The sequence below is a fragment of the Cololabis saira genome, chromosome 3 (assembly GCF_033807715.1).
Source record: "Cololabis saira isolate AMF1-May2022 chromosome 3, fColSai1.1, whole genome shotgun sequence".
Classification (NCBI taxonomy): Eukaryota; Metazoa; Chordata; class Actinopteri; order Beloniformes; family Belonidae; genus Cololabis; species Cololabis saira.
The window spans coordinates 42,748,006-42,775,027 of NC_084589.1; the positions used below are offsets into that span (position 1 = coordinate 42,748,006).

General features: G+C 37.7%; 1 protein-coding gene across 2 annotated transcripts in view; it reads left to right on the forward strand.

Annotated features, from left to right (window-relative positions):
- lingo4b (leucine rich repeat and Ig domain containing 4b) overlaps positions 1–22,323 on the forward strand; it is a 37,198-nt gene extending 14,875 nt beyond the window's left edge. The window contains exons 1-3 of one of the 2 annotated variants that reach the window (XM_061717566.1): positions 15,746–15,907; positions 17,475–17,590; positions 18,817–22,323. In XM_061717566.1, the coding sequence (XP_061573550.1) occupies positions 18,829–20,640 (1,812 nt within the window). In that variant the 5' untranslated portion in view covers positions 15,746–15,907; positions 17,475–17,590; positions 18,817–18,828 and the 3' untranslated portion in view covers positions 20,641–22,323. Of the gene's footprint in view, positions 1–15,745; positions 15,908–17,474; positions 17,591–18,816 lie in introns of those variants that run through there. The other variant, XM_061717564.1, reaches the window with a different exon arrangement.
- The last annotated feature ends 4,699 nt before the right edge of the window (positions 22,324–27,022 follow it).

Sequence of the window (27,022 nt, forward strand, 5' to 3'; positions counted from 1 at the left end):
CCTTCCTCTTTTCTCCCTTCCTTCCTTCCTTCCTTCCTTCCTTCCTTCCTTCCTTCCTTCCTCTTTTCTCCCTTCCTTCCTTCCTTCCTTCCTTCCTTCCTTCCTTCCTTCCTTCCTTCCTTCCTTCCTTCCTTCCTTCCTTCCTTCCTTCCTTCCTTCCTTCCTTCCTTCCTTCCTTCCTTCCTTCCTCTTTTCTCCCTTCCTTCCTTCCTTCCTTCCTTCCTTCCTTCCGTCCTTCCTCTTTTCTCCCTTCCTTCCTTCCTTCCTTCCTTCCTTCCTTCCTTCCTTCCTTCCTTCCTTCCTTCCTTCCTTCCTTCCTTCCTTCCTTCCTTCCTTCCTTCCTTCCTTCCTTCCTTCCTTCCCCCTTCCTTCCTTCCTTCCTTCCTTCCTTCCTTCCTTCCTTCCTTCCTTCCTTCCTTCCTTCCTTCCTTCCTTCCTTCCTTCCTTCCTTCCTTCCTTCCTTCCTTCCTTCTTCTCTTCCTCCTTCCTTGACCCAAAGACAGCACAAGGGTTAAAACCTTTTGAAAAGTGTCTCCTCCACATTCCCTCTCACCAGCTGTGGATCCTCCTCCGAACACTGAACCAGAAGTTCGTTGGCTGCTGCTTCTGTTGCAATCACCTGGATACTGTTTGATGTTTACTTTCTTTAGCTGAGCAACCCAACCTGGGTCACTTTGTCGTGTGCCGGGACCCGTCAGCTCTGAGTCATCCGTCTGTTTGGAAGAATGTAAAGCCAAGAGGCTTACGTTGTGGTCGGCCATCTGATGCCACCTCCACCAGTCACTGCAGCTCCCCCATCACCCCCTCACTTACACTTACCATGACCCAGACAGATATCAGCTCTGGTCACTGGTTTATAAACGCACACACACAACCGGCTCAGAGGATGCAGTGTTTAGGAATATTATAGTTTTACTATTGCAGTTCAAGTTCATTGAAGTTTGGAAACAAAGTGAGAGGAATTAACCCCCTAAGACCTGGCGTACGCAAATGTGGACATCACACATTGTGTTTGTCTAAGTCAGGGGTCGGCAACCCGCGGCTCAAGAGACGCATGCGGCTCTTTAGCGCCGCCCTAGTGGCTCCTGGAACTTTTTAAAAAATGTTTGACCTTTTTTTCCTTTTTTTCTTCTTTTTTTCTCTCTTTTCCTTTTTTTCCTGTTTTTTCTTCTTTCCTTTTTTTTCTCTTCCTTTTTCCTTTTTTAATCTCGACATTTTGACTTTTTTCTCGACATTTTGACTTTTTTCTCAACATTTCAACTTTTTTCTCAACATTTCAACTTTTTTCTCAACATTTCAAATTTTTTCTTGACATTTTGACTTTAATCTCGACATTTCGACTTTTTTCTCAACATTTTGACTTTTTTCTCAACATTTCAACTTTTTTCTCAACATTTCAAATTTTTTCTTGACATTTTGACTTTTTTCTCAATATTTCGACTTTTTTATCGAGATTTTACTTCAACATTAATCTCGACATTTCGACTTTTTTCTTGACATTTCGACTTTTTTCGCGACATTTCGACTTTTTTATCGAAATTTTGACTATTTCCTCGACATTTTGACTTTTTTCCCAACATTTCAACTTTTTTCTCGACATTTCGCCTTTCGCCATTTGCCTTCATTCTAAGGCTTATACAAGACTTTCATTTTTTGCGGCTCCCGACATATTTGTTTTTTGCGTTTTTGGTCCAATATTGCTCTTTCAACATTTTGAGTTGCCGACCCCTGGTCTAAGTCATTAAGTCATCCCAAAACCAACATGTTGTACATTTTTTCTTTTCACTTTATATTTTGTATCTCAGTTATTATTACTTGTTCTTTTGTATTGCACCAAATCACCAAAACAAATTCCTTATGTGTGTTAAAAAGCAACTTGGCAATAAACTTCTTTCTGATTCTGATTCTGATTATTTTTAATTTCTTAATGGTTCCCCAAAGCAACAAAGAAAAAAAAGTGCACAGGGTCTTATGTGGTAAAATGTAAAACTAAAAAAATCAACCTACTGTACCACTTATGGCAGACCAAGCTCAGCCCATAACTCATAACATTTGTTTGTTTATTTGTTTATTAGGATCCCCATTAGCTACTACCTAAGTAGCAGCTATTCTTCCTGGGGTCCATACACATAAGAAGAAAATACAATACATAATATACAATATACAATACACGATATACAAAGGTTTTACTGAGCAGTATAAAAAATGAAATACATGATTACAATTTATTCTATAAAAAATTATTATAAATAATCAATGTGATGCATTCTACAGTATTAAATTACAAAGAACACATGATCATAATTCACTCTACAAAATCAAATACAACAAAACAAAAATAACACTCCAGTCATGTAGTAAATGACAACAAGTGTTTCTTTATAGCATATTTAAATGACAATTTACTTTGTACTATATTAATGTGGGGTGGTAACCTGTTCCAATAAGTTATTGATCGATACATAGCTGTTTTTTTGAGGAGGTTCGTTTTTGGAGCAGGGAGTGTCAGATGCCCAAGGCTGGCAACTCTGGTGTTATGATTATGTCTGTCACTTGACTTTAATAACTGTTTGAAAAAGTACTCCGGTGCTTGATTTGAAATAATGTTTCTGGCAAACATGAGGACACTGATTTCAAGTTTGTTTTTAAGTGTTAACCAAGACAGGCATGCATGCATATATCCTATGTTTGTGCGAAGAGAACAATTAAGTGCCAGTCTGGCAGCTCTGTTCTGAACAAGCTGAAGTTTGTTCAGGTCTCCTTGCGTCGCTGCTGACCATACTACAGGACAGTAATAAAGGTGACAGAAAACTAAGGACTGTATCACTTGACCCATGCTTGAGGATGTCAAGTAGGAGGAGCACTTCCTGACCATGGCTATGCCTCTGCCCATTTTAGTTACAATGCCATCAATATGGTCCGACCATGACAATTCACTGTCCAATAGGACACCAAGCAGCTTAGTTTTCTTAACCTGTTCTATAGGTATACCTGACATTGATAGATGCAGCTGAGGATCACCAATAAGCATATGTCTGGTGCCGAAAACAATACTTTTTGTTTTGGCCACATTCAGTGCTAGTTTGTTATTATTCACCCAGTTGGACACCCTCTCTAGGTCCAGATTTAAAGTAGTTACTAACTCATTTAATGAAGGGGCAGTACTATACAGAGTTGTGTCATCAGCATACATAACCATGTTTGTATTCATAGTAGCATAAGGAAGATCATTAGTAAAAATAATAAAAAGTAAGGGACCTAAACAGCTTCCTTGAGGAACCCCACATTTGTTATAGTTACTTTCAGATAGGCTACCATTAAAAAACACTCTCTGTGACCTATCTGACAAGTAGTTCACCATCCAATCAAGTGCCATACTACTAAGTCCATATTTTCTTAATTTGGATATCAATATTTCATGGTCTATGACATCAAATGCAGCACTAAAATCAAGCAAGACAGTGCCAACCATCTTCTTGATGTCCATTTCAGTCAGCCATTCATCAGTCAATTGAGCTAAGGCGGTTGACGTAGAATGACCTCTCCTATAAGCATGCTGGGAACTAGTAAATAATTTATTATTGATAAAATATTCTTGAATTTGCTTAAAAACTACTTTTTCCATTAATTTACTCAAGGCAGGAAGTATACTTATTGGTCGACTGTTTGGGCCTGTAAATTCTTTCTTTTTGTCCTTAGGTAAAGGAATGATCTTTGCCTCTTTCCACGCCTTAGGGCAAACTCCATAGGTTAAACACTTATTAAAAATGTGACTAATTGGGTTGGCTATATATGATGAGGAAATTCTTAACAGTTTGCTGTCTAACATGTCAGTACCAGCAGGTTTGTCACATGGCAGTGATGACAGCAGGTTCTCAATGTCCAAGCAACTTACATTCTTGAAATCAAACTGACAGTTTTTACCATTCATAATATGATTTTCAATTAATTTGCATGAGGAGGAGCCATCAGAGGGTGACATATTTTCTCTAAGAGTTTCAACCTTGTTTGTAAAGTAGTTGTTAAAGTATGTGGCAATTTCTGCTGGTTTAGTAAGAAATTCGCCATTGGCTTCTATAAATGAATTAGTCTGATCAGAAGATCTTCCCATTATTTGATTTAAAATTTTCCATAATTGCTTTCCATTATTTTTGGCGTCATGTAACTTATTCTTATAATATTCTTTCTTTTTGCCTCTATTTATTTTAGTTACATGATTTCTTAAGTTACAGTATAACATTCTGTGAGACATTAACCCAGATGCATCAGACAACTTTTTAGCTTGGTCACGTTGCCTCATCATTGATTTGAGATCAATGTCAATCCAGGGGGCGCCATTAGCCCTGACAGTCGTTTTTCTGACAGGAGCATGTTTGTCTACAATCTGTAAGAATGATTTCATAAACATACTCAAAGCCACTTCTGGATCCTCCTCAAGACACACAGTTGACCAGTTAACATTTTTCACTTCATCAATAAACATTTCTTGATTAAAATGTTTATATGACCTTTTATGTAGAACCAAACAAGGTGCTTTTGGGACCTTGGTTTTTCTTTTAATTGCAATTAAATTGTGATCTGTGAAGCCAAGAGCTATTGATACGGTTTTGGTACATTTTTCAGGAACATTTGTGAATAGGTGATCAATACATTTAGATGACTTTAACCCATTCTTATTTATGGTGGTTCTAGTTGGTAGGGTAATGGTCTGTGTTAGGTTACATGCATTAGTTACAGTAATGAGCTTCTTTTTAAGAGGGCACATGCATAACCAATCGATATTGTTATCGCCTGTAAAGTAAATCTCTCTGTTTTCATCACTTGATTTGTCTATCATTTCACATATTGAGTCTAAGTATCTTACATCCGCACTAGGCGGCCTATAGCAGCAACCAACAAGTATTGGTTTAGTCTGTGGCAGATGAACCTGTATCCATAGTGCCTCAATTTCATTCAACATCAAATCGCTTCTTACTTTAACAGGGATATGACTCTGTACATAGACAGCCACACCTCCACCATATCTATCCCTATCCTTCCTAAATAACCTATAACCATCCACACTCAATACTGAATCCTCAAAAGAGGCGTCAAGATGTGTTTCAGATATAGCCATAATGTGGATATTGTTTGACTTCATAACTGGTAGAAGAAGCCTCCCCACACTAACTGCTTGCACATCTGATTCATAAAGTATATGGATCATTAGCCAAGAACAATATAAAAAAAAAGACACTGCTCCTGCAGCTCTAATGGCTTCCAGGTAGCTCCACTCCAGGAGTCCAGTTTGGCATCATTTAGTGCATTTTCATTTTCAGCTGCAAGGACCAACCTTGCATTTCTAAATGATGAGCCGTGACCGCAGCAAAGTCCTGCAGAGATGATTGGGAAATGGATTCACGGCGTTGGCCCAGTTTTTTGCTTAAAATAATGAATTTATTTTTGTTGCTGAGGAAAATATTAACAGATAAAAATATTCGCAGCTTTTGTATTTGCAAATACAGAGGTTTTTTTCAACTTTTCCATAGGTTTTTTACCCCCCATACTGTACATTAACTGAAATGCAGTCAACATCAAACTGAAAGGGGATTAATTCTACTCCTCATACATGACATGATTGGTTGCAACACAATCCAGTGATGTATGATGGCATTGACAGTTGGTTTGACTTGGTCCTTTTAATGGTCTTGCAGGTCTTTGCCCAGCTCACCGTTTATGTACAAAGGCCGAAGACATTTGCTTGATATAGTTGTTTTGTATGGACTAAAAAATGTATCACGGTAATTTCTGGCATTTATCCCGATAACGATATAAATGACGATAAAAAAAATACAAATTCAACTCCACCTTTGTAACTATAAATCTATCACCACATTCAGTCTTTGGAGCCAAAACACTGCTCTAAAAGATACTAAATACTACTAAACTACACCAATTAAATTGAATTAATAAAAACCAATTAAATGAGTTACACCTGTACTGCAAAACTGGAATGACTCAGATCCGCCATGTTTGTTACACAAACACCTATCAACGGGAATTTATCGTTTTTACCGTGAGATGAAAAATTCTTACCGTGGGGAATTTTTTTGGCGGTTTATCGTGAACGGTAAAATATCGCCCATTCCTATACAGTAGTAAGGCTTTTTAAGTGTGCATCTTTTGATTTCTTAAACAGCAGTAGACTTGTCACAAGCTGTGACCTGCTCGTTACAAGTAACCTCAATCAAAGCATTTTCTACATGTAGTAAAGATTCACACGTTTGTTGAAAAGCTGCAAGTACAATATTCCCCCAAGTGAGCATTTCTACTTGACAATTATGTGCCTTTTCCCTTCTATTCTACTATATTTGAGCTCTTTATGACTTCCTTCACACATTATTAGATTTCGTTGTACCGCATATAATTTCCTCACACAGCTTGACCCCCCCACTCCCACTTTTTTTTTTGCTTCGGTACATTCTGCACCTTTCAATTAACTGAAAAATAGACCTTCTACACCTTTTCCCATCTCATTTCTGCAGCTAACAATTTCTTTTGCACAATCTGAAGCATTACTTTGTTGATAAGGAATATTCTCTTTTTTTATTTTATTCATTAACACAAGGTTTGCTATCTGTCACAAACCAGTTAAACAACCAGTATCCTGTTAAAGGTTTTAAAGAGCTGATTGGATTGGAAGCGAGCAGTCAGTGGGTACATTGTCCTGAATTATTCGGTGTTTTATAATCGGTGTTTTACAAATGACCATATCCAGGTTAAGAACCCTTCTGTCGCGCATCAGTCGGCTCACATTTACAGCATGACCTCCCAGCATTCCTCTGATCTACGTTGATGGTTCCGATGCATCATTTCTGTTAGCTGAGACGACCTAATTTGTCACATAACGTAGGCGCTGCACTGAGACTAATTCCCTTCCCTCATTTATTTGTGCTATTATTAATATTGCAGACGGTGCACTTTGCATAACGTGACACAGAGTCTTAACGCTGTTGAGTGCTTTACCCAACACACTGTCTGGGACGAGAGTGGATCCGTCACTGTGATGTATTTGCACCGCACTTTTGGAACGGTGTCTACTCACTCACATCTGTAGTTATATATCGTCTTTACTTTTCCTCTGTCTTTCTCATCTTTAAACTCATTGCAATACACCAGAATTCACAACATCATCCACAACTATTATATGTGAGAGAGGGGCGACCCCCTCCAATTTATAAAGTATTAGTCCGCCCCCCCACAAATTTAGCCACTTTTTCTTGGGGCATTATTGACCAGAGGTGTCTTCAGTATTCACATTCATTACTCAGGTAGAAGTATAGATACTAGAGTTTAAAAATACTCCTGTAGAAATTGAAGTATCAACTCAAGTTTTTTACTCAAGTAAAAGTATAAAAGTACTGGTTTCAAAACTACTTAAAGTATAAAAGTAAAAGTAATGTAAGGGGGAAAAAAGCCATTCAGGACAAAAGCCATTGAAAATGAATGCATCTTAGTATAATGCAAATATATTAAAGAACCATATATGTGTACTATTGAGCATTAACATGTGTTTCAGAGAGCAGGAGATATGATGACTAGTTGCCTATAAGTATTGTAATGGTGCAAAAAGTCAAACTTCAGAGGCATGTTATCATTTATCCTAACCTTTATTGGAATGTACATCCAAGTTTAGTTGCAGGAATCTGAGGGAACGGATGTAAGAACAAAACTGGACAAGAACATCTGAAACAACCACAACCAAATTCACTCTATCCGGATGGAGCAATTTAACTGGATAGTTTTTTTTAAAGGCCGAAATGAAATAGAGAAACAAGGCGGTTTTTAAAATGTAAGGAGTAAAAAGTACAGATAATTGTGTGAAAATGTAAGGAGTAAAAGTAAAAAGTCGTCTGAAAAATAATTACTCCAGTGAAGTATAGATAACCAAAATTTCTACTTAAGTAAGGTAACGAAGTATTTGTACTTCGTTACTTGACACCTCTGCTTCTTAGTACCATTTCTCATGACATCTGCAAGTTAATGTAACCTGTGTGATTTTCAAAATTAGTGGCATCTAGTGGTCATAGAGAAAAGTACACAAAATATCTCCAGAGCAGGGTGTGCAACGCTGGTCCTCGAGTGCCACCGGCCTGCATGGTTTAGATGTTTCTCTGCCTAATGACACCCGGAAACAAGTGACAGTGTCATCAACAGACTTGTGCAGACCTTGATGACATGCTGATTATGATATCCCTGTAGATGCAAGGACACATCTAAAGCATCTATGATAGTGGCACTCGAAGACCAGGGTTGCTTACCCCTGCTATAGACGGTCGATAACCAAAAGTTGAGTCAAAATATGATAAAAGTGCTGTGGACAATCACGTGAAAGAGACCAATGTCATGGTATGTCGATGAGAAATAACCCGTACCAAAAATGAACAAATTATTGCCTAAACTCAAACTAAGTTTTGTGAATAAAAATATTTTCAGTGCCTTAAATGTAACAGTGCACTCCCCCGTTGCTATGTGGACATTTTTTGATGGAGGAACTTGATGTTCATTGCATTTATAGCAATGAAGTGAAATCATAGTCAACCTAAAGAATGTATAAAAAAGAAAAGTAAATGTGAATGCCTCTGTTGAATAAAAGCTAACTGACTGTCATGTACATCATTTTTCCAAGCTAAAACATTGTACTGATGCGTACTCACATCCACCTGCATTGCCTGGAACGTGTCCAACTGTGTCCTTCCACTGACATTATTTGTACTTGTGTCACTCATAGATATCAGAGTGTAATGAAAGATGGACGTTAGTCTGACGTCAAACACTAGACCGCCAATAACTTGAAAGTAGGATTTGTCTTATTGGACACTCGGGGTAGGGAGTGGGGTCTAGTTTGCAGGTTGGACATTGTTCTAAGCTTTTCATTTGAAAGAAACACTTGATAGATGATTAGGATTGATTGAATCTATCAAACTGACAAGTACAACAAATATAATCAGCCCAGTTATTGTGCGTTCACAAAGCATTCTGCATCACACTAAGGCAGTAGCCATACGTAGTAAGTCCAGTACTGGAGTTGAGGGGGGATGAGGGGGGATGGCATCCCCTCCTGAAATAAAAACGGTCCAAATCATCCCCCCTTTCCATCCCTTATGTCATTTCATCAATGAATGTGGTTTTACTGCTATTTCAACATTTAGAGTCATCACCAGAAAAATAATACCAGAAAAATAACTTATTTGACAATTTCCACCTGTTTCAAGTACATTTTCACTTGAAATAAGTAGAAAAATCTGCCAGTGGGACAAGATTTATCTTCTTATTACAAGCAAAATAATCTTGTTCCACTGGCAGATTTTTCTATTTATTTCAAGTGAAAATCTACTTGAAACAGGTGAAAAATTGTTGTTTTTTCCAGTGATGAGTCTTGTTTTAAGTGTAATGAGATTTTTTTTACTAAAATGAGACATTTTAACTAGAAATAAGACCAATATTCTTGTTAAGATTTTGAGTTTTTTGCAGTGATCCATTTTACTTATCCTGTGAAGGACAGAGTCATATTGATAAGTTCAGAAAAGTGTTTTTTATTGTTGTGTTTTGATGTATTTGATGTAAGCCCAGTGGATATTTAAAGCTTACAGAAGGCTGCATTTAACTGCTGCTATGTCATTCCTGCAGTATTTCTGCAGGTGTTTTGGTCAGTGCTATTATTTGTAATATATTATATTATTTGTAATCAGCACAAATTATCTGTCCCCATATGATAAAATCCACCATCCCCCCTGATTTGTTTTTACAACTCGAGTACTGAGTAAGTCCATACAGTATGTATTGATTTTGGATTTGAACTCTCCAAAGGGTTCGATGTGTTACATGAATCGGGAACTATTTGTTCCTCAACTTTTCTCAGTTTGTTTCTCTAGACAGAACTTTTCTCAGTTTGTTTCTCCAGACAGAGAAGTTTTCTGTGGTTTCTGCTTCATATAATGTGGCTCCTGACTCCGTCTTGTTTACAAGCTGTTTCCTTGATAAACCCAAAGGGGCCAGCAGACTTTGTTCCTCTGCCGTGTAACCAACAGCTGTTCTGCCAGCAAACCTTTTACATTCTGCTTCTTGCATGCAGGAGGTCTCAGGGGCCATCACACTGTAGCAAATAGTAAAAAAATAAAAACTCACAAGACACAACACAACTCCAACACCAGCACTGCAGTCAGAGTCACATTCATCAGAGACAAACACACACAGAGACAAACACACACAATGTGCAAAGACAGACTCACGCGCTGTGATCCCCGCCCTGTCTTTCTGTTCCAGCCGCTTTTAATTGGGGATTTGAGCCAGGCGCTTGTCTTTTTCACTGTGATGTGCTAAAAATAGCGCCCTGACAAGTGTCAGAAAACCCAGCGGGCTCAGACTGTGCGTTCTCTATCAGGACGGAGCTGCTGACACGGGGAGTCACGCTCGGGTCAGAAAAGTCACGAGGAAACAAAGACTGTCATCATGGGGTCATGTGAGGTCGTGTACCTGCTGCACACACCTGTTGAAAAGAAAGTTTTCACCTTCAGACTTTATTAGGGATGGGCGGTATGGACTAAAAAAAATATCACAATAATTTCTGGCATTTAGCCCGATAACGATAAGAATGACGATAAAAAAAAATACAAATTAAACTCCACCTTTTTAACTATAAATGTATCACCACATTCAGTCTTTGGAGCCAAAACACTGCTCTAATGAATGGGAATTTATCTTTCTTTCTTTCTTTCTTTCTTTCTTTCTTTCTTTCTTTCTTTCTTTCTTTCTTTCTTTCTTTCTTTCTTTCTTTCTTTCTTTCTTTCTTTCTTTCTTTCTTTCTTTCTTTCTTTCTTGCTCATTTCCTTCCTTCCTTCCTTCCTTCCTTCCTTCCTTCCTTCCTTCCTTCCTTCCTTCCTTCCTTCCTTCCTTCCTTCCTTCCTTCCTTCCTTCCTTCCTTCCTCCCTTCCTTCCCTCACACGTACGTTGTGCGTGGATTTTACGCAGAACCATAAATCAGCTTTACACAAAAACGTCATGAACGGGAATTTTACCGTGAGATACAAATTCTTACCCTGGGGAATTTTTTTGACGGTTTATCGTGAACGGTAAAATATCGCCCATTCCTATACAGTAGTAAGGCTTTTTAAGTGTGCATCTTTTGATTTCTTAAACAACAGTAGACTTGTTACAAGCTGTGACCTGCTCGTTACAAGTAACCTCAATCAAAGCATTTTCTACATGTAGTAAAGATTCACAAGTTTGTTGAAAAGCTGCAGCTACACTATTGAAGATAATATTCCCCCAAGTGAGCATTTCTCCTTGACAATTGTCTGCCTTTTCCCTTCTATTCTACTATATTTGAGCTCTTTATGACTTCCTTCACACATTATTAGATTTCTTTGTACCGCATATAATTTCTTTATTAGGGATGGGCGGTATGGACTAAAAAAATTATCACAATAATTTCTGCCATTTATCCCGATAACGATAAAAATGACGATAAAAAAAATACAAATTAAACTCCACCTTTTTAACTATAAATCTATCACCACATTCAGTCTTTGGAGCCAAAACACTGCTCTAATGAATGGGAATTTATCTTTCTTTCTTTCTTTCTTTCTTTCTTTCTTTCTTTCTTTCTTTCTTTCTTTCTTTCTTTCTTTCTTTCTTTCTTTCTTTCTTTCTTTCTTTCTTTCTTTCTTTCTTTCTTTCTTTCTTTCTTTCTTTCTTTCTTTCTTTCTTTCTTTCTTTCTTTCTTCATTCATTTCAGGCTCCTTCCTTTCTTTCTTTCAGGCTCTTTCCTTCCTTCCTTCCTTCCTTCCTTCCTTCCTTCCTTCCTTCCTTCCTTCCTTCCTTCCTTCCTTCCTTCCTTCCTTCCTTCCTTCCTTCCTTCCTTCCTTCCTTCCTTCCTTCCTTCCTTCCTTCCTTCCTTCACGTTGATTTAACACAGAACCATAAATCAGTTTTACACAAAAACTTCATCAACAGGAATTTATCGTTTTTACCGTGAGATGATAAATTCTTAACGTGGAGAATTTTTTTGACGGTTTATCGTGAACGGTAAAATATCACCCATTCCTCGACTTTATCCCAATAATTATCCGCTGTCCGTCACATTTTTCTGGAAGTCACTTGTTAACATGGTGCTTTTAGCACTGGAGAATGACAGATTAAGTATAACTTAAAGAAGCCATTCTGTCTGAGAACTAACTAATGAGGATAAAGTGCAGGCAAGAAAAAGTTTGAAGTCATAAAGAATAATTGCCTCGTTTTTGCTTCCAGCAGTGTTGTAGCGATAATGACATGAGATGCAGCAGCACTTTGTTAAATGTGATTGATGATCATGTTAACAGTTCGATTACTAAAATGAGCAGAAACGTTTTATTAGAGCTCATTTGTAATGTCTGTAATAGACATAAAGCACAAGGTGAACATCACATATGCTGATGACACCCTTCAGTGAATGACTGCATCATTATTGTGTGTTTCTCTGTGTGTTTAATCTCATTAAGAAGCTGATCATCATGAGAACTGGGGAAGCATAGAGCAAATCAGACATTTAGAAACCCTCTAATTTAACAGGTGGTGTCAACAGGCCATGAACTGAATGTGATTCATCAGATGGTGCAATCTGGAAAGTTGAATAAAACTGCACGATTATGTTTGAATCTAGGCATTGTGGCTCTTTATTCGTGAAAGCTGGTCCCTATTTAGATTATGGTGTGTGAATAATTTTGATTCATGCAAAAAGCCTTTAGAAGAGACTTCAAATGTTATATTGGTCCACCGGGTTTCGCTAAAATTCACTGGAAGGGAAGCTGAGAAACTTTTGGATGAAAAGATTTCCACAGTGATCAAACAGAATGATTATGATGAAAGTGAATTAAACAGATCTCCCAGAAGTGGCAACAATATGTGGAAGAAGTTGGAAGCGTAACCTAAATATGTATAAAAACCAAGGCTTTACAGAAATTTTATATAACATGGTTAAAAACGTACAAGCAATATAGAAATAAATGAATACTATATTAAATATGATATGATATATATCAAATATATATTTACCTGAAACTAGCAAAAAAATGATTTAAAAAATATTATTTCTTTTGGTCAATAGAGCAAGAATGCATGATTTATACTAAAGTGAACAGTTTCACAAGTTTTGTAAAAGAGGATATTTTTTCTATGCACTGGGATTTTCTTTTTCTCCAACCTTTAAACATTTTAGACATGGTGAAAAATCCCAAAACATTTTTCCAAAAGTAAAAGTGTCTTGTAATATAGAGGGTCTGCATTGACGTCACTTTCCCACTGGACTACGCCCCCTTACTCGCACTGAGTGGCAAAAATGGCTGTAACTAGTGGAAAAGACGGGATAACTTTAATAAATTAAAGGCAGTTGGACTTGACAGTGACCCGTACAGTTACCAGAAGAACCAGGGATTCATGGGCATTAATATTTGGCCACAATCGAGTTTCCTTATATTTATATGTATTTAATTTCTACACCGGGGAAATACAAACAAATACACGAAGCAAAGCTTGAAGGCTTACAAAAGTCTTGATGCTTGGTCCGACTTCAAGGCAGGATTTGTTGTAGAAATTAAAGTGATGAGGACACCGAACTTTATGATTTGACCGTTTAACGTTAGCTACCCAAAAATCCAACATTACCTGATACAAAATGGGAACCACAAATCCACGTTTCGGTGTCTGGAATCCAGTTGTTTCTGTGAATTGCAGAGATCCATTTGTCTCTCTTAAGATTATTTTTCGTCAGTCTGTAAAACGATAACTCCGATTTCTTGCTAAATCTATGAGTACAGTCGATCGTACAAAAGCTCTTTCACATTTTAGACGTTTTCAAGTTGCTCAAACTGAAAGTTTACGCTGCCACTCAGTCTTTCTGACACTCAGTGGGCGTAACCCGCTGTGAAGTTTCATCTGTGACGTCATGCACATTCCCTCTATTCTCCAAAACCTCTTTACATCTTTATGTTCCAAGTATTTTACTGAATGCCCCCTATATGGGTTAAAGCGGCATCATTAACTTTTGACATTTTTAGCTTAGTGGGGCCCTTAGTAGTCACTTTAACAAAATGGTCCAGCACTCACTCTTGTTTGGTCACTTTCTCTGTTACTGTCTTCATTGGTCAAGACTGTGAGCTCGCTTCATCGTTGGTGACGTATGACATGATGCCATAAAATAATACACAGCTCCAATTGGAGATGAGTCAATCTGCTTTTTGCAATAGTTGGGACTATAGGGCTGGGCAATTTTGGACAAAAATAAAATACAGATTTTTTTTCCTGTAAACCCGATTTTCGATTTGGATTTTTTTGGTAAAACTACAAAAGACAATGAAATGAATTGTTTCAAATATTTTATCTTTATTTTGAAAGAAAAATAAACAAATGTCCCTATTGGGAATGAAGTGCAACTGAAAGATACTTTAAATCCTCCTTGAGTTTAGTAAAGTGACAACATTAACAATCTTCTCGACCAAACAAAGTAAAAAATCGATTTTCCGATTTTAATTTTTTTAACATCGTCTTGATTAATAAATCCGATTTAGATTTAAAATCGATTAATCGCACAGCCCTAGTTGGGACAAACAACCATGAAATCTAGACAACACTTCCCAAATGTAATCAAATATTCCTTTAAATGAAATTGAAACTAATGTCTTAAAAGGACCAAAACTCATGTGTGCTGCTTTATGGAAAACTACTTTTTTTTTGCAATAAAAAAAAATATTGCATACATCTTAGCACATCGTGTAAATCAAAGGCCTCCACCCATTTCTCTAGTTTGAGAAAACTTGTCAAGTGTCAAAGTTATACAGAAAGTTTCTTAAACAAAGTGTGCATTATCAGATGACACAGCAACAGCAACAGCAACAGCAGCTGTTTGTGTGACTGCTCTAATTTAAAACAGTATCAGTTATAGAAACAACAAGCAGCTTGCATAAGGGAGAATATTTAGCATAATTAACACTGCAACATGACTCTGGTGACAGCGCTCCACACGGGGAACGAGAGAGATTCTCTCACATTCTCACATGATGGACGGGGTCAGTCCTGGCTGTGACTCCGGGGCTTTGACCTTTGTGCGGACTGTAGGTCTGGATGTTTGTGGAGACCGAGAGGAGGGATGATCCTGATGTCTGATTGGCTGAAAGGACTCAGCAACTGACAACCTACCAGCCTGAGAGACGGCACACCTGCCAATTCCTGTCTCTCACAACTGTGCTTATGGGAGGGGGGTGAGTCGGTGCAGGGAAACCATGACTCCAACCCGGGTATTACACACAAATTGGTGAGAAGAAAGTCATACTGGTTATAAAAAGCCACTGTTTGTTGCTCATAATCAGTTTGTCTTTACTTTATTGTTCTGATTCAGGGAGGAGAGAAACTGAAAGAGTCTAAAAGTCTGAATCTCAGATGAATTCAATCACAAGACACATCATTCTTCAAGACACTCCCATATCAATTATTCAAGGTCATATTACATTCAATCAAAGAACACAGACGCACAAGCAGGAAAAGGTAATCAGACACAGACTGAACATGTAAACTTAAGTGTTGCGAATGAAAACCAAGCCCTGAATAGCGGCACCTGGCTGATTTCCAGCGTTTGATGAAAGGCTTGTACTGGAGTCTTCCGGGCGTGTCTGCACTCTGATATATCACCCTGACACAATTCCTGTGAGTTTAAAAGCGCAAGTGTTGGCGTGCAAGTCAGTGCTCCCCCCCAGCCAACGTAAGAGCAGTTTGCATGAAGAACAGAGATGAGAGAAGGATTGTGCAGCTCAGGGACTGTTGGCAACTCTGACACTCAGAGGAGAAGCTGCAGCGGCACAGTCTGACGGTGAAGAGTGAGAAACTGCAGCTGCTGCAGGTTAGACTCAATCTGGTGTGTGATATTCTTATTTTTTTTTTTTTTACTTTCTGTATACAGGACTGTCTCAGAAAATTTGAATATTGTGATAAAGTCCTTTATTTTCTGTAATGCAAAAATGTCATACATTCTGGATTCATTACAAATCAACTGAAATATTAGCCTTTTATTATTTTAATATTGCTGATCATGGCTTACAGCTTAAGAAAACTCAAATATCCTATCTCAAAAAATTAGAATATTCTGGGAATCTTAATCTTAAACTGTAAACCATAATCAGCTATATTAAAATAATAAAAGGCTTGCAATATTTCAGTTGTTTTGTAATGAATCCAGAATGTATGACATTTTTGTTTTTTTAATTGCATTACAGAAAATAAAGGACTTTATCACAATATTCTAATTTTCTGAGACAGTCCTGTATGTACTTCTGTCATCACAGGCAACTGTTCCCATTCAGCTGTGGGACATTGTCATTTTAGGAGTTAGATGTGTTTCTTGACGGTTTGCTGCCTTGTTTAAAGCATCTCAGTGGTGGTTACTCAAGAAAAAAATACATAATTTACATCAAATTCCTTCCAAGCTAGGGCAAACAGTGGCATAGATAAGGTAATTGTTTTAATATTTCACCATGCAGTGGTGTTGTGGACAGAGGGCTACAAACCACTACTTATTAATGTTGCTTTCCCTCTAAAAACAGATTTTTTAATTCTGTTTTTCGTGATCCTACTGCTTGTGGTAACTGGAAGTGATCTTTAAACATGAGTCTCAGAAAATTAGAATATTGTGATAAAGTCCTTTATTTTCTGTAATGCAAAAATGTCATACATTCTGGATTCTTAAGATTAAGATTCCCAGAATATTCAAATTTTTTGAGATAGGATATTTGAGTTTTCTTAAACTGTAAACCATGATCAGCAATATTAAAATAATAAAAGGCTTGCAATATTTCAGTTGATTTGTAATGAATCCAGAATGTATGACATTTTTGTTTTTTTAATTGCATTACAGAAAATAAAGAACTTTATCACAATATTCAAATTTTCTGAGACAGTCCTGTAGTTGTCTTGGTTTGTTTTTTGTTTTTTTTCTCGGGGAAGCATCACTTCAGCATGAGATCAACTTCTTAAATCCCGACTAAACAAAGAGCAAACTAAAAATACTGGTATTTTTCTTTGTTTCGCCTTCATTAAAGCTCCACATTGGTACTCTAGTCACTTTTGAGCACCTGCTATGAAATAAATCATTCATCATTCAAGGCAGGGCAGGCTGTTCACAAAGTTGTGTTTGTACTGGGTTTTTTCTTTTTAATCCATCTTGTTTGTCCTGGTTTTCCATTAGTCGGAACCTCAAGCTGATGAGATGGATGAGGCTTGCACTTGTTATGTCTAAGAAAGGCTGCAATTTATGAATTAAAAACTATAAAGCAATGTGGTCGGGTTAGATAGTATGACAGTTGAAAAACAATGTTTTGGATGTTATATTCTACCTGTCACGCCATTGTTCTACTATATTTGTAACTCTACTAAGCTTCTTTTTTTTTTCTTTTCCTGTCTGTTCTTTCCAGGCCAAACAGAAGGGCATGTTATTGACAGAAAAGCATCTCCATAGAGGACTTGAGTCAAGTCTGATTCCAACATAACTGCCTCTGGTTATGAAAATCTGCACTCCAAGACTGAAAAGGTTTGTCTTCATACAAGTTTCCACTTATTTGAAGGATATCAAGTATGAGCAGTACTCGAGTTGTAAAAGAAAATCAGGGGGGATGGTGGATTTTATCATATGGGGACAGATAACTTGTGCTGATTACAAATAATATAATATATTACAAATAATAGCAGTGACCAAAACACCTGCAGAAATACTGCAGGAATGACATAGCAGCAGTTAAATGCAGCCTTCTGTAAGATTTAAATATCCACTGGGCTTACATCAAATACATCAAAACACAACAATAAAAACACTTTTCTGAACTTATCAATATGACTCTGTCCTTCACAGGATAAGTAAAATGGATCACTGCAAAAACTCAAAATAAGAATATTCATATATGTCTTATTTCTAGTTAAAATTAGGGCTGGGCGATATGGCAAAAAAGTGATCACAATTTTTTTTCCCATATTGAATGATCTCCATTTTAAATCAGAAGATCCCCCCTCCCTTCTGGAATAAAATAGAAAGAAACCAGAGATTAGTTGTTGTTTTTTTATTAACAAATAAAGCAAATAGCATGTTTTAACAAGAGCCATATAGAAAATGGCACAACAAACAGGTAGTTTTAAGCAGTTTAAAAAAGTTTCAAATAGTTTTAGCAGACAAAAAAAATTTTCATGATCATTTAAAATATAAACCAACCAAAAAAGTGCAAGTGAGTGAACTGTAAAACCTGCAGAACTGTGAACAAAAACAGTGCACAGAATATCAAGCCACTAATATTGTACACTCAAAATCTTAACAAGAATATTTGTCTTATTTCTAGTTAAAATGTCTTATTTTAGTAAGAAAAATCTCATTAGACTTAAAACAAGACTCATCACTGGAAAAAACATCAATTTTCACTTGTTTCAAGTAGATTTTCACTTGAAATAAGTAGAAAAATCTGCCAGTGGAACAACATTTTTTTGCTTGTAATGAGAAGATAAATCTTGTCCCACTGGCAGATTTTTCTACTTATTTCAAGTGAAAATTTACTTGAAACAGGTGAAAGTTGTCAAATAAGTTATTTTTCTGGTGATGACTCTAAATGTTGAAATAGCAGTAAAACCACATTCATTGATGAAATGACATAAGGGATGGAAAGGGGGGATGGCAGTTTTACAGGGGGGAAGATTTGGACCGTCTCAACTCCAGTACTGAGTATGAGTACAAGTACATGCAATGACAACGTGTCTCTGTCTCTCTGTTTTCAGGCAGGGGGTAAGATGTTCGTGGAGTCAGTCGTCCACTGGGGGGCGTGGAGCATCCTACTCCATTATGGGCTCGGCGTATCTGCTGGAAACTGTCCTCCACGTTGCATGTGTCGACCTGAGGCAAAAGAAGTGATATGCTCCGGCAAGTACTTGAATTCGGTGCCAGAGGGCTTTTCCAATGATGCCAGACGTTTGGATTTATCCCGCAATAGGATTAAGACTGTGGGACGCCGCCAGTTCTCCGGTCTCCAGCAGCTTCAAGAGTTGGACCTCAGTGATAACATAATCTCCATGATTGAAGTAGAGGCTTTCTTGGGCCTACAGAATCTCAGGACACTTAGAATTAAGAACAACCGTCTCAAGATCCTTCCTGTCGGGGTGTTCTCAGGCCTGTCCAGCCTTCGCTTTGTGGATTTGAGCCAAAACGAGATTCTGGTCTTCTTGGACTACACATTTAAAGAAATGACCAACCTGCAAAGACTGGAGGCCGGTGAGAATGACCTCGTCTTCATTTCCCAAAGGGCTTTCGTCGGTCTGCAGAGTCTACAGGAGCTTAACTTAGACCGCAGCAATCTGACCTCCATTCCTACCGAGGCCCTGTCTCAGCTTCAGAGCCTGACGCGGCTTCGGATGTTACGCCTGGCCATTTCCACACTTCCCAACAATGCTTTCCGACGACTCCATCGTTTGCGGAGCCTCACGATCTCAAACTGGCCGGCACTGAACAATCTGGCTGCTAACAGCCTCATCGGCCTGAATTTGACTTCGCTTGTGATAAGTAGCTGTAACCTAAGTGCAGTCCCTTATGCAACACTCCGCCATCTGGTGTATCTGCGTTTCCTGGATCTGTCCTACAACCCCATCACTGTTATCCAAGGGAACCTGCTAGGTGACCTCCTGAGACTGCAGGAGTTACATCTTGCGGGGGGAAGCTTGCTACGAATAGAGCCAGGAGCCTTTAGGGGACTGTCCTTCTTTCGCATGCTTAATGTTACTTCCAACCAGCTCACTACTTTGGAAGAAGGTGCCTTCCATTCTGTGGGGAACCTTCAGGTGTTACGGTTGGACGGGAATCCCCTCGCGTGCGACTGCCGGCTTCTCTGGGTGGTGCGTCGCAGGTTACGCTTGAACTTTGACGGACATCAGCCCACCTGCACTTTTCCTGAGGCAGTAAAACATCGTGAATTCAAAGACTTCTCAGAGAAGGAACTCCCTAGGGTTTTCACCTGCCGCCCGGCCCGTATTATGGACCGCAGACCACAGGAGGCGAGGGTGGAGGAGAGTACCACGGTCCTCTTCTCCTGCAAGGCCGACGGGGATCCATTACCGGAGATCACATGGGTTTCATCTCATAAGAACGTTGTCACTCCAACGGGAAGGATAAGAGTTTTACCCAACGGTACTCTAGAAGTGCGTTTTGCTCAAGTTCAGGACAGTGGCACATATCAGTGCCTGGCGGGCAACGCGGCCGGTAACGACAGCCTGACTGTGGGCCTGTATGTGAAGGGACTCCCACGTAACAGGACTCTTCCTTTGTTCACAGAGGAGGGCTGGGTAGAGCCTTCCAACTCCCAAGCTGCCAACTCCTCAGCCCAAATGGCCAAGCCATACCCGTTTGACGCAAAGACCCTGATCATAGCCACCACCATGGGCTTCCTGTCGTTCCTCAGCTCGGTGGCCATCTGCTTTGTCTTCATGTTTTTCTGGAGTCAGAGCAAAGGGCAGATCAAGCACACGGCCACAATTGACTTTGTTCCACGTTCTTCCGTGGGAGGAGGAGGGGAAGGAGGGGACGGCGGGAGGTTTACCATGAAACTTATATAAAGCCAATGAGGAGGTTTGAGGGGTCAGAGACAGAGACCTGTATTCAGAGGCAACTTGAGAAGGAAAACAGAAGCCTCCTAGTGAGCTTGTGCCAGTCTTCTTCTTATTTTGGAGTTACTGTAAAAAGTTACATCTCAGCAGCCTCTTGTCTGTGGAATCCAACCAAATACTGTATCTCACGATCCAGATTGCAGACAGAGCTCTCTTGTGACGATGGCTTTGCTGCTCTCAAAAACCCATATTTTCACAAAGCAGATGTTACCTGGCAGTGATTTCTTTTAATGGAGTATGGAACATTTTGGGGAATGATTCAAGAGCACAGACGGATTATAAACAATCACATTTCTAAAACATAGTTGCTGTTAAAGCATCCACATCGTGCTAGCGCACTCTCTTTTCGTCATTTGCCAGAACAAGTCAATGAAACATGATCACTTTTGAAGCCAATTCTGCATTGGTTTTACGTAAGACTTGTGAATATGTGACAATAAAGCTTTTGATATTTAAGTATGGAATAGTGTACCGTATTGTCCCGAATATAAGACGACCCCAATTATAAGACGACCCCCTCTTTTTCAAGACTTAAGTTTGAAGAAAGACTTTTTGAACACCAAATTCAATTTTTATACAGAAAATAATTACAGTACATCCGAAACAAATGATTATAACAATATATTTGAGAGAAAAAGCATGTTATTTTGCCTCATTGAAATCATTATCTTGAAGTTTGCATCATAACTTCTCCTCAGCTGCCGGTTTACCTTCCGAACTTCCACCCTCTTTTCTCCAGATTGTCGCTACATTTCTCCATTTTCTGTTATCTCTTCTCTTATTTTCTTCTCTTTTCTTTCCTATACTATTTTTTATTTTTCTTCTTCGTGACAGGGGTTTGCTTTGGCCTGGGGAGTTCAGCATTCGCTTTAAAGATATCTGTGTGTTGTGAATGGGTATAACGTCTAGACCCCAAATGTAAGACGACGCCCACCTTTTCAGTCTTATTTCAATGCAAAAAACAACGTCTTATATTCAGGGCAATACGGTACCCAGATAAATTCTTGTTCTGTATCTAAAATTTGAGACATTTTAGAACTGTGTGGCATGTTAAAAGGTTGCTGCATTGGAAAATACTTTCAGTTGTGGGTCCTGGGTAGCGGTGTCAACAGACTCATTGATCGCCACAATGTACATAGGAATGTATTCCTTTCCCATTTCTTACTTTAAATAAGTTTTTCAGGTCTGGCTGTCCTTTTGTTGATTATTATATTTAACATATGAAAATATTAGATGGCAGTTTGTTCTGTCAGAGCATGCTGTGATTTCGTTTTTTTTAAATATATATTCAGGAAACCACTTTTTTATTTTGTATCCAAGCAAAACACAGATAAATGCGTGCCTCAGAAACATTCTCAACATGGACAGAGAGAATGCTCACTAATCATCCTGTAAATATTCAGGTTAAGAATGATTTTTATCCTTGCTTTATTCTTCATCTAGTTCTGAGGGTTAGTCGTCACTCCAACATGCCACTTTTCTTGTGTGTATACTGAACTGTGTAGATGCTTTAGGCTTCGCTCAAGACAATGCTTAATTACGTCAGGTAAGGAGTTTGTAAATGACGCACACACACGCTGACATACGTGTCTGTTATTTGCTGTAAATTCGTTTTTTTTTTCATTCTGTCAATAAATACTCATTTGAATCTTCCTCGTCCGAATGCATCGTTTTTAACTGTTTCTTGTAATGCATTTTGAAATGTCGTGAAACAAAAGGGACCAAACGTTTTTTCTCTTATCAGAAATGACTCTACTGTTGCAGGATTAACAAGACAAGGACAACAACAACCGGAGCTCTTAATCTCTACGTCCAGAGGACTATGTGGTTCAGCTTGAGACAAACTGTGAAACAACAAATATGCAGCTACACTGAAAAAAATAAATCTAAGCGCATGTAAATATAACATATTTAAATCTGTGATATTAACAATTAAAAATGAAGTTTGTTGCTTTACTGGAATACATCTAGTTTTTAACTTAATCTGCATTTGTTTTAAAAACAAGATATTGTGCATTTTTTCCTTAACAAGCAGTATTTATGTAAAATTTACTTTTCCTTTAACAATTGTAATCTATTGGGCAGATTGACCAACGTTTAGATGAAAAATGCTTTATTTGTTTAAATAGAATAGCACAAATTAAGGCAACTTTTTCGCATGAGATTTTTATGTAGATCAAGAAAGACTAGTCTTTGTATAAACTACTTAATTTTTAGTAGGTACAAAATTCATTTGCAAGTAAAGTCAAATTAATTTTTGCAAGTAAAGTCAACTTAATTGTTTTTCCTCTTTTTTTCCTTTTTTCTTTTTTTCTTTTTTTCTCTTTTTTCTCTTTTTCTTCTTTTTAAAGTGAATTTAATTTTGATAAATAAAGTAAACTTAAAACAATTAAGTTGCAAAATGTATTATTTACATACAAAAAATTAAGTAGTTTATACAAAGACTACTCTTTCTTGATCTACATAATAATCTCATGCAAAAAGTTGCCTTAATTTTTTTAAGTAGATCAAGCAAAATATTTGTATCAGTGTAGCAGTCAGCCACACAAGTGCACAGTCTCCTTTTTTCCTGTAAATTCAGACGATTAAATGTGAAGAAAAACGCTATAAAATGTTTTCTCTGGGAGAAAATGGTCCTTAACTAACAAACAGTTAAATATTTTGAAGAAATGTTATAACATTTCCGTGCCCTTCATCGTTACTTTTATTTAAAATCAGAATATTTCACTTGAGAATGTTAAACATGAACTACCATCATCTTACTAAGTGAATTTTCTATACAGCAAAACATTGTGTCCATTTCATGCAGTTGCCTAGAATAACCCAGAAAAGTGAGGGGGGAAAAAAACCCAACAAAAAACGATTATCACGTGTATGAGCAGAGATTTAAACCCTTTTGGATTACCTCTGCATGTCTCAATCTGTTATATAGGTCTGTCTGGTGGGTGCTATGCTCCGGCCCGGCCTGGCCTGCAATATTATCTATTTTAATACAACCATTTGCTCCCATTGGACAGAAAGCCAGAGAAGCAGATTAAAGTGCTGTTTACAAGCCACTCCCCCAGCCCTGACTGGCACTCCCCCTGAGAGTATTTCAGTCTCTCCACATCTGCTGTTGGCCGGCAGTTTCAGGTCTCCCTCATGTTTTCATAGAGACGATGGGAGGATTTCTGTACAACATACGGCACACTTTAGAGCTCAAACTGTGTCATTCATCACCCCGGTGAAAACCACTTACCGCTAAGTGCACCAGAACTGAATATTCATATGGGTCTTAAAAGTGTAACAATTAAAATGCAGGTCAAAAATATGTTAGATCCTACCAAGTTTTTTTTTATCTCCTTTGATTTTATCTGGGACATTTTTTAATGGCATGGAAATGATTGAAAAGCTAACCTCATCCCATCCTTTGGGGAAAAAAAATAAAACAGGACAACATTTATCTTCATCATTTGACTTGACTTTTTCAGTCTTTTTCAGTCTCCTTTTGGCTCAGTTTGGATTTTCCTGGTCTGGTCATCAATGAGGCTTTGTAGCAAACAGGTGAGGGGCAGCTAGGTAAATAAGAGAATAAAAAATAAAAAAATAAAAAAACTCACTGGGTTTGTATGTGTATATATATGTATGTGTATGCGTATATATATGTATATATATATATATATATATATATATATATATATATATATATATATATATATATATATATATATATATATATATTAAATATATTAATAATGCACACATATATGCCTTAGGTTTTTACCAGCATGGTATAAACCATTAATATGTGTGAAGACAAGGTAAATAATAAAAAATAAATAAATAAATAAAAAAAGAAACACTAAAAAAAAAAAGATAAAAGAAAAAAAAGTGACAAAAGTAGCCATAAATGTGCATGTTTGGTCAATAAAAATTGTACATGCCTTTCACATCGATACTGTAACGTTTTACATTCATGAACAAGGTTATATTGGGTTAAAGTGCATTTTCTGCAACTAAAGCATCAATTATAAATCATTAAAACTGTAAATAACTTATCTAACAATCAATATGCCATCATACTGACAAGAAAAGGGCAGCACAGTGTTGCCTTTTAGCAGTGTTTATCAATTCTGGTCCTTGGGCCCCCTGTCCTGCATGTTATAGATGTTGCCTTGGCTTGAATCAACACACCTGATTGTAATTAATGGTCCTCATTAGCTTGTCATTATGGTCTGCACAACTCTGTTGTAACACCTAAAACACACAGGACAGGAGGGCCAGAGGACTGGAATTGAGAAACGCTGCCTTCCAGTGAGAAGATCTCTGGGTTCGGGTGTGAGATTTCGGTTTGAAAGTCACATAATCTCATCACAGCACTCCATCAAATACTCCAAAAACATGCATGTTAGGTTGATTCATGACACCAACTCTGCTGTAGGTCTGAATGTGAGGGCAACTGGTTTTTTATTATCTGCATGGCCTTATTATGGACTGCCCAGGATGTACCCTGCCTTTTTTCTGATGCCGGCCTTCAGCCACCCTGGAAGCTTGAACATTTAACATACATAACATATTTAAAAAGATCTGAGATCAAATTCCTTTAAAGAACCCAAAATGATCTATATACCTGCAGGATTTCAGCATTTTTCATATCTATATCTGCAGAGCAGTGGGTGCTGCAAACATTTGAGTCTCTGTTCCAACACACCTAGTCCAAATGATGGGTCATTGACAGACTGGTGCAGACTTTGGTGACAAGACGATGGTCATGATTATTTGAATCAGGTGTGGCTGAGCAGAAAAACATCTAAAAACAGAGTGCAGTGGGTCCTATGGACCAGGAGAAAGGAACACTGGTCTCTACGGCTTAGGTTATGGGAACTTGGCTACCGTGAAACAGTTATACTTTATTCCCCCCTACTATATTAAATAAGATTGTTTTGCATCCTTTTCAGTTGCATATTTTTTTACGTTTGTGTTTGTTCACTTGGAATCCAGCTTTTGAGTCTCTTTCATGCGGTATAAAAGAGGTGTTTACATGACTTGCATTTTTTTTTCTCTAAATCATTACATGGTAACATTTACTAATGTAAAGGGGACTGAAATTAACCTTGTTTTAATCTAAATTGCACATAATGCATGTTCTGGGCAGTTCTTTTGAACATTTGTAGCCTCAACTCCACTCCTGGTTTATTTAAACCCATTATTTGGGCCAGAGTCAGATCAAAAAAACATTTGACCCAATAACTGGAGTAGGAACATAACCCAAACTCTCGTTGTTTGTCCTTTTTGCTTTTCTTTCCCCTTCTATGATGCAACACTATTGCATGTTGGTGGCACTGGAGGAAAAGTTCAATCAAGGGAATCCACAGTGACGGATTTAATCAGAGCAAGGGCTTTGAGATTTAGTCCAAATTTATCCGGAAATCACAGTGACCTGCATCAAACATTTGAGTAATATGTTTTACGTCATACTTTCTTCACTGTGATATAAAGCTAAAACCAACAAGTTTGAAAAACCTCAAATTCATAAACTTTCCTCTGTGCTTCAATTGCAGTTTCTATTTGATTTAAACCTGCAAGTGATGCTGGAACTACTATTCAAATAGACTCATTACATTTACCAGAACCAATTTCCCTTCTCTGAATGTTTTGTAGCCAAACTGCAGTAAAGCCTGAAGCTTGAATCGGTTCAAAGCAAAAAAGGATGAATTAAAGATAATTACAATGAATACAGTGTTTTCCTGAAGCTGTTTCGCATGCATGTCCACGTGCGCAGTATCTCTTTGAGCATTCCATTTATAGCTCTTTCATTCTGATATTCTGATATATTTACGTGCATATGTCCAAGTAATGAGCCATGGCAATAAATAATTTAAGCTAGTTATAAATTTAAAAGGTTAGTGGGTATGCAAAACAATTTTTTGCGTTAATTTGAACAATTGTAGGATTTTGCTCTTTTTAAAATGATAATGTCTAAAAAGAAAAACTGCATAATTACTTAATGATGTCACTGATTTTTTTTAATTCAGCTGAGGAATATGCTCAGATTTTTCGATAAAGTTTTTAATAATGCAAACTGTCTTCTGGAGCAGCGTGTATGGATATACTTCTATATAAGGCCCGGTGATGGACTGGCAACCTGGATTTTATCCCTGGATTTACCTGAAGACAGCTGAGATAGACTCCAGCAGGATGGATGTTTCCAGAGTCACCAAAACGTGAATCCCTTCAGGAGATTTCACCATAGAAACATGTTATATAGGCAGGTAAGAGGTGTTCTGAACTGCTGAAGGACATATCGATTATTCAGGAGACAAATCAGCGTCGTTATAAAGGAATGAAAAGC